The 12,515-nt window shown below is 52.5% G+C and overlaps 3 protein-coding genes across 6 annotated transcripts in view; 1 reads left to right on the top strand and 2 right to left on the bottom strand.

The window, feature by feature from the left end:
• Positions 1–338: 338 nt before the first annotated feature.
• On the top strand, positions 339–3,846 carry LOC118590009 (PSMC3 interacting protein). Its single transcript, XM_036197789.1, has 8 exons — positions 339–546; positions 630–730; positions 848–937; positions 2,427–2,538; positions 2,989–3,134; positions 3,216–3,269; positions 3,402–3,461; positions 3,535–3,846. The coding sequence occupies exons 1-8, from the start codon at positions 513–515 to the stop codon at positions 3,589–3,591; spliced, it is 654 nt and encodes a 217-aa protein (XP_036053682.1). The 5' UTR covers positions 339–512; the 3' UTR covers positions 3,592–3,846.
• Mlx (MAX dimerization protein MLX) lies at positions 3,779–8,849 on the bottom strand. 2 transcript variants are annotated; one of them, XM_036197787.1, is made up of 8 exons: positions 8,312–8,849; positions 8,041–8,077; positions 7,512–7,601; positions 7,120–7,226; positions 6,776–6,875; positions 6,490–6,589; positions 5,941–6,142; positions 3,779–4,837 (listed from the first exon to the last, which is right to left on the bottom strand). In XM_036197787.1, the coding sequence occupies exons 1-8, from the start codon at positions 8,513–8,515 to the stop codon at positions 4,781–4,783; spliced, it is 897 nt and encodes a 298-aa protein (XP_036053680.1). In that variant the 5' UTR covers positions 8,516–8,849; the 3' UTR covers positions 3,779–4,780. The 2 variants fall into 2 exon arrangements, with proteins under 2 accessions (XP_036053680.1, XP_036053681.1); XM_036197788.1 differs by having other exon boundaries at positions 8,474–8,616.
• A 395-nt stretch (positions 8,850–9,244) lies between these two features.
• Coasy (Coenzyme A synthase) overlaps positions 9,245–12,515 on the bottom strand; it is a 4,206-nt gene continuing 935 nt past the window's right edge. For 2 of the 3 annotated variants that reach the window (XM_036195965.1, XM_036195967.1), the window contains 9 exons: positions 12,288–12,515; positions 11,494–11,708; positions 10,954–11,085; positions 10,628–10,817; positions 10,485–10,549; positions 10,217–10,301; positions 9,962–10,059; positions 9,706–9,852; positions 9,245–9,616 (listed from right to left, as the gene is read on the bottom strand). The exon at positions 12,288–12,515 is cut by the window's right edge. In XM_036195965.1, coding sequence (XP_036051858.1) covers positions 9,554–9,616; positions 9,706–9,852; positions 9,962–10,059; positions 10,217–10,301; positions 10,485–10,549; positions 10,628–10,817; positions 10,954–11,085; positions 11,494–11,708; positions 12,288–12,515 — 1,223 coding nt within the window. In that variant the 3' untranslated portion in view covers positions 9,245–9,553. The remainder of the gene's footprint in view (positions 9,617–9,705; positions 9,853–9,961; positions 10,060–10,216; positions 10,302–10,484; positions 10,550–10,627; positions 10,818–10,953; positions 11,086–11,493; positions 11,709–12,287) is intronic. The other variant, XM_036195966.1, reaches the window with a different exon arrangement.

Genomic DNA, 12,515 nt, shown 5'->3' with positions numbered 1-12,515 from the left:
TAGGCTTGAGTAGCCTCTGCTCCCAACCGTCTTTTGGGGGGTTGAAACCACAGCTGGTGTCGAGCGCCCCCTATGTGCGACACACGGGAACGGGCGTGGTGAGAGTGCTTGAGTACCCGCGGGCCCTCCTTCCCCGGGAAGAGCCGCGCTCCCGGGTGACCAGCCCTGTGACATTGAGCGGCCCGGGAGGTGGGACCCTCAGGTGTCTTCCCGTCCCCGCACCGCCTGGGCCTAGCTCAAGGCCACGAGCGCTCACCCCGCGGCTGAAGGTGGAAGGGGCCGCTCACCGCAGCCAGCGCGGACGGCCCGGGAGCTGGCCCCCGACCTGTCGCCAAGCCCGAGCGCTAAGCTGCTAGACCGCCGCTGCGGGAGCTACGGGGCCCCGGAAGGTTCGGGCGCCTTTCCGGAAGACTTCTCCCGCAGCCAATCAGCGCTAAGACCTTCACCGGAAGGAGGTGTCTCCCGGAGCAACCAACCGGACGGCGGCCTTGAGTTTGGTGGCGGGAAAGGCCATGAGTAAAAGCCGGGCCGAGGCTGCAGCCGGAGGTAACGGCGGCGCCCACAGGGCCCGGGAGGGGAGCGGGCGAGGGGTTCAGGAGTGACCTCGTCTCCTACCTCGTCTCCCGCAGCCCCCGGGACCATCCTGAGGTACCTGCAGGAACAAAACCGGCCCTACAGCGCCCAGGACGTGTTCGGAAACCTGCAGAAGGACCATGGACTGGGCAAGGCGGTGAGACACCCCCACTTTGGGGGGGGTTCCCTCCCCGCCGAACTCCCTTATCAGGCTTGGGTCCCCTTTTCCCTGTCACCAGCAGAAATCTCATTGCTCCACCCTCCCCTCGGCCAGGCGGTGGTGAAGGCTCTGGATCAGCTGGCCCAGCAAGGCAAGATCAAAGAGAAGACGTATGGCAAGCAGAAAATTTATTTTGCCGATCAGGTGAGAACTCCCGCAGATTAGCCCTCCCGCATTAGCGTCCACCTGAGAACCTGTCAGAGTGAATCAACTCCCAGCATTTAACTAGTTAGGAGTGTTTGGAGGCACCTCACGAAATTAACCTAGCCCGTGCCGTAAAAGGGCTTCAGACAGTGTTAAATCAGGTACATGCTGCCTGTGATCACACCTGGTCAGCGTTCATTGGAGGAATGGACAGACAGAAGACCCTGGCTTGTTCCTACTCCCAGCCTCATTTCTGCGTGGAAGATCTTAATATCATCGTCTAGCCCCACCCAGAAAAATGCTTTTTCTTCTTCCACTGCCCACTACCCCAAACGCATCAAATTTGTATTCTCCCACCCAGACTTCTCTCTGGATGCCTCTCAAATATTAAGTATCAGTATCAATATGGCCAAAGTAGAATGCTTAATTCCTCCCTCCCCGCTTCTCCCGGCAGACTGGCTTCTAGCGTTCTTTTCTAGGGGAACTACTTTTCCTCAGTTCTTGGTTTCTTTTCCCTCATATGTCTGACAGTATATCTGATTCCCCCGACCCACCCCCTTTTTTGGAGGGCAAAGGGTTGAGACTGAGTCTCACTATGTAGCCCAGGCTGGCCTCGACCTCGCTCTTTCCTCAGCCTCCTGAGTGCTGAGTTTACGAGTGTCTGCATTCCCAGGCTGGCTCAAGATTTTTCTCTATTGACTCTGACTTGTCTTCGCTGCTCCCTAACCAATCTCATCTTGGATATTGTAGCCAGAATGATCTATCTAAATGCATATCAAGGGGCTCAGGGGCTCCACTGTATTTTCAGACCTTCTGAGGCATTTCGTCTACTCAGCTCTGCAAAACAAGAGCAACCCTAGCAGATATAACTGAATCGACATGGCTGCAATTTTTTTCCCATGAAGGATTTGACCAGTGGCTCCTGTTCAGATTCACCTAAGTGTGCAGTCCAGACGACTTGGTCTGGCGTTCCCATCTTCTAAGCTACTCTCCAGCCTCAGCTGATGAGGCTCCTGTTGATCCCCGGCGGCCTTCTCCTAGCAGTACCTCTCAAGGAAGGAGCCTCTTCCACTGGAGATGTTTCTCTACTTCAGAAGGAATGTAGCTTCCTTACTTTAGACGATGAGCGATTTTAGCACTGAATGGAAATATATTTCCTATTTGTGTGTGTGTGTGTGTGTGTGTGTGTGTGTGGTGTTTTGTTTTGTTTTGTTTTGTTTTGTTTTGTTTTTTGAGACATGGTCTCTCCACACAGCCTTGGCTATCCTGGAACTCACTATATAGTCCAGGCCTCCCTCAAACTCAAATCCACCTTGTGTCCTGAGTGCTGGGATTACAGGCATGGACCATCACACTCAGCCTTACATTTCTGTCTTATTTATTTTTTTGCCAGCCTAGAAGGTCCTGAGGACAGGCATTGCATTTCAGTTTTTGTTTATCTTTGTGCCTGACATGAACTCACTTGTATTTCTCTCCTCTTGGCCGGCAGGACCAGTGTGACACAGTGAATGATGCTGACCTCCACAGCCTGGATGCCAAAATTGTGGCCCTCACTGCCAAGGTGCAGAGCTTACAGCAAAGCTGCCGCCACATGGAGGCTGGTAAGGCTGGGAACCCCTTCCAAGGTGCCATGGTTTGGAGGTCACAAATTGCGAACAGAGTGGTTCCATGTCTGCAACGTCTTATTGCAACCAGGCCTCCTTTGCCAGGTGCCTAGCTATTGCATTGAAGTGCACAATTACTTATGGCTTTTGTGTATAAAAGGGCAAGGCAGGCAAGCCACTGCCTTTCCACTTCTTTAATGACCGGTACATCAGTCTGCTCAACTTTACACACCATTGTTGCTTTTAGATGGAGTAGGAAAGAACACAGAAAACAAACTCATCATGCTGTAAGCCTTTGTCTTGAGCTTCTCCAGAATGTGGACTCCTGTTCTGGAGAGGTCCCAGAGCAAGATGGAAGCTGATCTCCCACCTCTGGGAAGCACCTGCTGGGCGAAACAGAATCCCTTCCTCCCTCAGACCTGCTAACTCTGGGGCACGTGTTTTCAGAGCTGAAGGGATTAACAAGTGCACTGACCACTCCGGAGATGCAGAAAGAGATCCAGGAGTTAAAGAAGGAGTGTGCTCACTACACAGAGAGGCTGGAGAACATCAAAGCAGCCACCAACCATGTCACCCCAGAAGAGAAAGAGGAGGTGAGCTGGGGGGCTGGAGGCTGCCTGGGCGGGTCTGGAGTGAAGATGGGGCGCACCAACCGTCATGTTTCTTCTTTGCAGGTATACAAAGACAGGCAGAAGTATTGTAAGGAGTGGAGGAAGCGGAAGAGAATGGTGAGTGAGAACCCCAGGGTGGCTTTGGAAGTGTGGGGGTGCCAATCACCAGGGAAGTTTCTGTGCAAAATGATCCAGCAGGCAGTGCCTGTACTGCTCCTGCCCATCTGAAAGGGCTTCGTTTCTTGTCAGACCACCGAGCTGTGTGATGCAATCCTCGAAGGATACCCCAAGAGCAAGAAACAGTTCTTTGTAAGTGACTTTTTCTCTTGCTCCCCTGGGATCTTTGCCCAGCAGACTCCTCCATTTTCCCCTTGTCCCACAGGAGGAAGTTGGGATAGAGACAGATGAAGATTATAATGTCAGACTCCCAGACCCCTGAGGGGCCCTTGGGGACTGGGAGCAGATGTCCTGGGCTGGCTGCCTTGTTGAGGAGGCCTTCTAACTGTTCTTGCTGCTCTCCACCTTGAGTGGTGGGGAGGGAAGTACAAAGCTGGTGATTAGAAAGAGATGGTCATGTCCGTTTTGTTGTCCATGTCACAAAGGCCTCTACAAAGGACTTCACAACCTTCAAGGAAAGTATCTGGAATATTTATTGTAATATAATTTGTTATAAAAATACTTAATTTCCTCTGGATTATCAAACCTCCCAGATATCAAACCTGGGGAAGGCAACAGGGAACACGGGGGAGAGAAGTACAGAAATGTGGTCACACACTAACATTTGAGAATCCCAAGTCCTACCCAGGCCTACCCCAAATGACCTGAGCACCTTCTGTATCTACTCCCAAGTCCTAGAAGTATGGGAGGTATACAGATAGATACATTACACAGGAAAAGCTGGGGTGCTTTGGAGGTCCAGATAGAACTTTGGGAAACTACATATAACAAAAATATACTGTTGATATTTAGAGAACAAATATGTAATTCTGTGAGGCACCTGCCTTTGGGAAGAGACAGGGCAGGAACTGACAGGACATTGCTTCCTCTACCAAACATAGTATGGTTGAATATGAGGGGACAGCAGGAACCTGGCAGCCTTACCCTGAGCTGGCTAGAAAGCCCTGGCCTTACTTAGTACTGACCACACAGCCCTAGCATAGAAACAAAGTGGCCTTTTACCCTTCCTGGCCATGGGGCTATTTCTTTTCCTTTTTTTCCAAGTCAAAAACTGCCAAAATACCCAAACTTGAGCCAAGTGTTGCCCAAGAGATCAAGCAGAGGCAAACAATTTCCAAATTATATATGTAGATTGTGAGCATAAACCCTATGTTCAGAGAAAGGGCTGAAGGTCCAGGGGTTCTGTGAGGTTCCCTGAACAGACTCTTGTCCTAAAGACTTTTTCCAAGGAAGGGGAATGTGGGGTGGGTCAACATTGTGGGCAATATAATAAATTAATGAGAAGCTTCCACAGAACTCAGCCTCACTGAAGCTGAAGTGGGGTCGGGCAAACCAAACACCAAGTAGAAACCAGCTGACCGGTGTGAGGTGTTGCAGTCCAGTCTTGTAGGCCCAGCAGTTCCATGGCCAGACAGACTGAAGGCCTCTGCCCTGCAGGTTTCCGGGAGCCGTCAGTAGAGTTGGGTTTTCAGCTGATGTAGGACGCCAATCACAATTTCTCGTAGAGTCTAGGGAAGAATGGTCGGGTGATAGAATGGGCCTTTAAGATGCCTGCCTAGCCCAAGCACGCTCTTGAAACAGTCCCCTAAGGGCTAGACAGTCAGCTTGGTGGAGTACTTCCCAGCACTCAGAGAAAGGGGCTGGTGAAGGGCTCAGCCAAAGAAGCCTCTGACTGTGCAAGCCTGGTGACCGAGGTTCCATCTCCCTCGAGCTCACAAAGAAGTGGAAGGAAAGAGCTGACTAAAAAGTTGTCCTCTGACCTCTCCCTGTGTGCTCTTGCACACTAAACAAGGTGTGTGTGTGTGGGGGGGGGGGGCGGGGGGTAGTGTTAGAGAGACAGATAGCTCATTGGTTAGAGTACTTGCTGCTCTTGTAGAGGACCCAGGCCTTGTTCCTAGCACCCACACGATGGCTCCCAACCCCCTGAACTCCAGTTGCAGAGATCCAGTGCCCTCTTGTGGTCTCTGGCATCAGGAACACACACGGGATGCATAGATGTGTGCAAGCAAAACACTGAATGTACGTAAAATGTGGTTTGTTTTAAGGGGGAGGGGAACCCACGATGAACTGTTGCCTCCTTTTAATTTTCAAATATTCCTGAAACAAGACAGGAACACAGATGAATATGTCATTGGTGTAAGTGATGTGATGGATATGGGTGTTCACTGTTACAGTGTTTAAAGTATTTCACAATGAAAATGTTGATTAACATAAAAGGAGAAATCTGAGAAAAACCAGCCAGGCCTCAAGTGCAGAAGACAGCACAATAAAAAGCCCTGGGTCTACAATGGGGTGGGGGTGTCCTGTAATCTGCATGTTTCTAGAAACTTTCAGTAACTGCTGCTGGCTTCCATACAGGACAGCCACAAAGTAGAGTGGCTAATGAGTCACTAATGGTGTGGGCCAAAGCTAGACCTGGCACTGAGGGATCACATCATGGCTGCCAAGTGAGATCTTTACAGGGCTAGGCAACAAAGAGAAACAATACTAAACTTTGCAGACACCATTTAGGATCCCAAAGGCAACTCCACTGCTTTTCTGAATGGCTTGGACCACTTTGCTTGGAGGTAGTAAGAGAACCTCAGACCCCATGACCCTTGCTGCAACATACCTGTGGCTCACAGTGTTCCTCAATCCAGCTGAAGACACAAGCTGACAGCTCCTGGAAGCTGGCCACAGAGATAGAGGCATTGAAAGACTGGAACAGGGAGTCCATGATGCCTTGAAACACGTTGAACTTGACCTGGTCAGAGACCTGGTCCTCTCCCTCATGAGGGTTGTCCTGATGTGCCTTCACAATTTGCTCATAGTTCCTGGAAGCATACAAGCACACAGAGCTGAGGTGCAACAGCAGCCCCACCAACCTGAGCCATATGGCGGGATGACCCAGTGGCCACCCCAAAAGAGTATTACTAGAGGCTATGGGGATGCAGTCAACATCAGCTGAACACTAAGTCAGAACTGTGACCCCCTGCAACCTACTCCTTGTTAACCTGACAGGTGTTCACTTCCTGTTTGCCTGCTGTATGTAAAAGGCTAATGGGGATATAGTCCTGCCTTACAGCAACTACCTCGGAGTCGGTGTTACCTACATGCATTCTCTGATATAGGCTTTGAACAAGAGAGAAGAGGGCTGGGGCTGACTTTAGCACCCCCTTACACTTTCATTATCTTCAGGGCTGTGACATCTTTGCGCAGTGTAGATACCTCCTCCTCCTGCTTTTTCTTCTCCTTGTGTAAAAACTGGATGTAGTCGATGGCTGGAGTGGGGCCAAGAGAGGGGTTGGGAACAGGAAGTCTGAAGCAGGAGGCTGGCTCATTTTGTTCCCTCATCCCCTATAACCCAACTTTCCCATTACAGCCACCCCACCTGGGTCAGACCAGGTACCAGCCACTCCCAGTCACTACTACTACCTACTACCCCTGCCCTGTCGCCCTGGCCATACTCTTCTGTAGAACAATGGCTTTGCTGAGTTTTTGGGAGCCAATGGAGAAGTCCTGCTGCTGGCAGGTAGGGACGATGGTCTGAAGATCATCATAGCCTCTCTGTGGAAACAGCAAGGAAACAGGTTTCTGAACTCAGGAAGAAGCCAGGCTAGCACAAACTTGTGATTCCATGCTCGGAAACTCAAAGCACAGAGGGCTGGAGGAAAGCCTTACAGGCACAGGACTAGCCCAGCCCCCTCTTCCTGCAGACTCCTGGGGCTAAAAGGGACAGGGCAGGGTGAGTAAGAACCATGCAGAGTTCTCCCTTGCTGCCTGGGGTACAACCCTCCCCGCCCCCAGTCACCTTGATGGCATCCCTCCTTTTCTGTTCAGCTTGAGTGTGTGCACGCCGCCTCCGGTCTTTGTAGGACTCCTTGTAGGACTGCTGCTGATAATCACTGTCCTCATCATCTAGACTCAGAGATGGAGGCAGGGACAGGTCAGTTCAGGGTCCACTGGGTCAGTTCAGGGTCCACTGAGTCCAGCAAGCCCACTTTTCCCTAGTTGAAACCTTGGCGCCCAGAGATGGTGAATACAAAGAACCTAGTATCTTGGATGAGGTGAAAGACAGTGAGACTCAGGCTTGGCACTGCTCCCGCCTCCCGATGCGGACAGTGGAGCTCCCTATTTAGGAAAGGCTAAGATGATGGCATAGCTCTGTCTCCCGAGGTCTGTGGGGAGTATGTTGCTGCCTACCTGTGTTGGGGACGGAGGAGGCACTGGTGGAGCCGATGCTATTAGCTCTGGACACTACACTCCCCTTGTGGGTGCTCTCTACAAAAAGCCCTGGAAGAAAGAGGCCCCAATCACTATGGCGTGGGGAACATTGTCAGGCTCCTAGTCACCTATGGACACAATGGCTTCAAATGCTGACCTCTCCCCCTCAACTCTAAAGCTGACCGCCCCGGGCCATTCATGCTGCAATGCTCCTGTTTCTAGTGTCTACACTACCCACAGGACTAATTTCTGGCTCACAAGAGGGCATCTGGAAGCAATGAACATGACCAGCTGTCATTATTTCCATCATTTCCCGTTCTAAGGCAAAGAAACCAGGTGTGACCCATGGTTGCTTCCTGCCTATCCTTCAGCTCCTCCCTCACTTCTCAAGCCAGGACCTTGGCACAGTGACAGTGGACTGTGCTCAGGTGTGGCTGGCAAGACCACAAAGATCTACAAAGCTGAAACGGGTCATTCCTGACGCGAAGACGGTGGAGAAGGCACTCACCAGGGTCCAGGCTGTTGTCACTGTACGCATACTCGACCTGCAGCATCAAGCAAGGGAGAAGACTGTCAGGCCTTTGCCTCTAGGAAAAGGCACATGCAACCCGCTGATGCATGTACCACGGGTGCGGGGACCGCTGAATGGCTCTCCCAAAGCCAAGCCTGGCTAGGCCGCAGGGGCGCCGCCCCCTCTGTATGATCCCTGCAGTTCCTGCCCCACCTCCCAGGCACGTCCCCCTTGTACCCCCGCACATACGCCTCATTTGTCTCCCCACCTTGGCACACGCCGGGTGAGAGCTGTCTTCTCTGCAGCCCCGGGGCCCGGACAGCAAGGGAGAATCTGGGGATAGTTGGGGAGCCCCGCGTCTTCCGGAACCCCTACGTGCACGAGCCCGACCCGCCCTCCCCTCGCCGGCGTGCGCGTCCGCGGAGCTTGCCTTGACCCAAGGGTCTTCGGGAGAGGCGCCCGGCTCCGTCATCGTGGACCTACCGAACCGGAAACAAGCCTACAGACTGGCCCCCAGCCTCCGGAAAGAGGCGAGGCTCGATCACGTGATCCAGCCCACCAATCCGCAATTGCAGTCGTGGGCGGGACGAAAGTGCTGCGCTTGCGCGGCTCCAGTTATTAAATGCCTGCTGGCGTTGCCTAAACCTGACCAACTCCCATTAATACAGGCAAAGTAAACAGCCGTGTGTCCTGCTCGCCTCCAAATGAGAATCTAGAATGGCAACAATTTTCTGTTCAACAAATCCCTCTCAAAAGGATTGTCAAAAGGGATAGAAGTGTACTAATTCGGTGGTAGAACCCGTGAGAGCTCCAGCACCACTCACAAAAAAGCGTCTGAACAGTGTGACACCGTGTACGCACGCGCACGGCTGATGGGGCTGGCAACCACAGCGGGGTCAAGAACTTTCCGTGTCACATGATCTGATTCAATGAGAGAACACCACCACCCAACACCCAGCTGGTGTCTGACATGGCGCTTGTTTAATTAAACCTTGTAAAGAGGCTTTGAAGTTAGGCTTATAGGCAGAACAATAGTAAAGTCTAACACACTGAGCACATCGCTAGCCACTGACAGGCTGACTTCGGTCTGGCTAGCCTCAAAGGCCACACTTAACCCCAGTATTCCAACTCAAGCCTTGCCCCGAATGTGGAGCCTTAGAATCCAAAGAGGCGCTGGAGCAGGAAGGAGAAACCACACAGGCAGCCTTGGAAACATCTTTAATTCGGTTACTGGGTCCAGTGTTTGCCACAACCCATCAACAGCAGGCAGACACACACATCCACCACTAAAGGGGACAGAACCCTAGAGGGGACTGCTCCCCTATTGGGTACATCCTCACTGCTGGCCAAATTCCAGCATTCTAGGCAGACTTCCAGGCTTCTGTGTCCTGCACAGCTTAGCTTGAAGCCCCTTAGGCCAGCCATAGGGTGAACATGGAGGCCCCCATTCTTCCTCACCGCTGGATTTGTTAGTTCCAGGGGCCAGTTTGGTGCCACAGAAAATCCATTGTCAGTTCTTGGCCTGGTGGGTCTTAGAGAGGCGCTTCTGTAGAAGATTCCAGGCCTTTTCCACCTTTGGCCAGTCCAGAATGTAGAAGAAAGGACAGGGTCAGGGAGACAAGCACTAGACCTCCCCTCCCACCACTTCCCCTCTGCACCAACCTGTCGCTGTGTGACTTGTGGTTCCCACAAGGTGCTCAGGACCACATGGCTCTGCTCTACCAGCTGCTGCCCGCTCATCTGGCTCTGCAAGCGGCTCTGAGCTGCTGCCTCACTCAGTCCATCCCTCTCAACAATGCGGCGTACAGCCTGGGCACGGACGACACACTGATCAGGAAGGATCCCAGCTCTGTCTACTGGATCAGAGCAGGGAACTGTCTGCAGTGGGCTCAGACGGGGTAGAGTAGGGTCCAGATACCTCAGTCTCAGGGATGACAATGGTCCACACCTCGTGCACCATGTTCTGCCAGCCGGCTTCCAGCAGCACAGCAGCATCTATCACACACACAGACTTTCCTGTGGGGAAACCCTAGTCATTACCAGCAGCACCTTGACACTTGCTACCTGTCAGCACACCAAACGTGAATGGTCCCTCTGGGGCCGAGGAAGGTCCCAACCGGAGTTGCTGCTTAACCTACCCACACTGGCTGCTCCCACCGTCCCTCCCACTCACCCTTAGCCACAGCCAAATCCATCTCCTCTCGGGCCAGCTTTGCGATAACTGGCCATACAATATCTGTGAGGATCTTCAGCTGCTTCTGGGGAGGGGACAAAGAGAGTGGGGAGAGATTAGCATCCCTGAGAAATACATCAGCCTGGGAAGTGGAGGCTGGGAGAAGATGAGCAGAAATGGACTTCCTGTGCCAGGCCAGGGAGTCCACTGAATCTGCATGGATCTGGCAGCAGCTACAGAACTCTTGAAGAGGTGTGTGTACGTTTACCTTGTTGCCAAACACCCGGCTGCCCAGGACCTTTCTATTGATGGTTCCATCTTTATGAAGAATATCTGGGTGACAAGGAAGGAGGCTAAGCAAGGGGCCAGGCCATCTTCTCACCTCAGTCCACCCCCACAGTCAGTCAGTACCTGCTCCAAAGGCCTCCACCACAGGCTGGTAGGCAGGGCCCCCGGGAGCATAGGCCCGATGGCCTAGAAGGTCACTGTCAATGACATATGCTCCCAGGTTCTTCAACCGCTGAGCTACTGAGCTTTTCCCAGAGCCACTGATGCCTGTCAGCCCGAGCACATAGAGCCCAGATGGGAGCTCTGGCCTCTGCTGGAGATAGGAAAGTGAGATCTGAGTTACCAGGGAGTTCAAGCTCACACTTCCAATAGCGAGCCTGTTTCTATCCTCCAGCATTTCCAACATGTGCATTCAGTGAAGAGGAAGGAAGGTAGGCAGGCAGGCTTACATCCGGAGGCTGAAGCAGGTTTCCCAGAATCCGCTGACGGAAGCTGGAGGAGCTGACCTTGTCCTCTTCATTTTCACCATGACTTTGGTCCTTCAGCAGCTGTATCTGGTATAAGGCAAGTTCCTCCTTGCCCTGAGGTAAAAGGAGTAAGAGAAAGGGGGATGAGGGGCTGGAGAGATGGCTCAGAGGTTAAGAGAACTGGCTGCTCTTCCGGAGGTCCTGAGTTCAATTCCCAGCAACCATGTGGTGTGGCTCACAACCACCTATAATGAGATCTAGTGTGCTCTTCTGGCTTGCAGGCATATATGGAGGCAGAATGTTGTATACATAATAAATAAATAAATAAATCTTTTTTAAAAAAGGGGGAGATGAATCTGGAGCCCCAACCTGCCCTCTATTTACCTACTCCTCTCCTCCTCCAATGCCAAAGACAAGTTCCTTTTGGCTTTTCCTGAACCCTCCCTGCCCTGCCCTGGGGCCACAGTACTTCCAACAGGCCTCCCCCTCCCATTCCCTCTGGCGGTCTCCTTCAGGGGTTACATTCTCAAGGCGGAAGCGGTTGACGGCCATCCCCCCACGGTAGGTCTCCTCGCTGACCACCAGGAACTCCAAGGTAGGGTCAGACCCAGCAGGCCCATAGGGGTCCAGCAGGGGGACGATATCAAAAGTCAGGGAGGGCTTGATGTCCACCAGGAACTCACTCAGATGGTCCACACGCTCTGCATAAGGCTGGAGCAGCTCAGGGAGCAGCTTGCCTGGAGAAGGAGCCAAGAACACCAGTGAGATCTTTCCACTGGCGTAGACACGCTGGCCTATTTGGGAAAGAACAACCCTAGGTACTGAAATCCCCCCCCAAGCAGTGGCAGCAAGAAAAGGTGAAACTGGAACAGTTCTGGGGGGCGAGGGCAACAAAGGGGAAGAAATAAACAAGCAGCAGACACTGCAAGGGCTGCCATGTACCCAGAAAACAAGCCACCAAAACATGACTACAGAGAAGCAGTACCAGAGGTATCCACTAGGTGGAGAACTACCTTATCCTTAGTCACCCACACTCACGTCCTGTACATGTATTCTCAGTGTTTCACACTCAGAGCTGATCACTTCACTGGTTCCCATTTCGGGAGTTCTAACTTCAGTAAAGGTGACTGACCCCCACACTAAGAATACCACATGTATTCATCTAACTAAGTCCCATCGCAAGAACAGTGGCGGGCATTGTGGCATTTCATAATGGTAAGAAGTGGCCCTACCCTTCCTTGATCTTGACGTTGGGGGAGCCAAGCAAACTTAATGGGTGTCCTCCATTGCCCTAATCCAGGGTCCCTCTCACTCACTCTTCAACAGATCTTTGTCTGCTACTCCCACCACAAGCTGCTCCTGGGCCAGTACACATGCAATACTGAGCAACACTTTGTGGGCATTGTGCAAGCGGTCAAAAGTGCCACCCACGGCCCCACGGCGGTAGCCACGCACAGGCTGCTTTGGAGATCTGGCAACTGGGGAAGCTGGCCTTATGGTGGAGGGTAAGGAGGCATTCAGGGTCTCCACAGGCAGTTCTCCAG

The sequence above is a fragment of the Onychomys torridus genome, chromosome 8, assembly GCF_903995425.1.
Source record: "Onychomys torridus chromosome 8, mOncTor1.1, whole genome shotgun sequence".
Taxonomy (NCBI): domain Eukaryota; kingdom Metazoa; phylum Chordata; class Mammalia; order Rodentia; family Cricetidae; genus Onychomys; species Onychomys torridus.
This window is presented reverse-complemented; position numbering and strand designations above follow the sequence as displayed.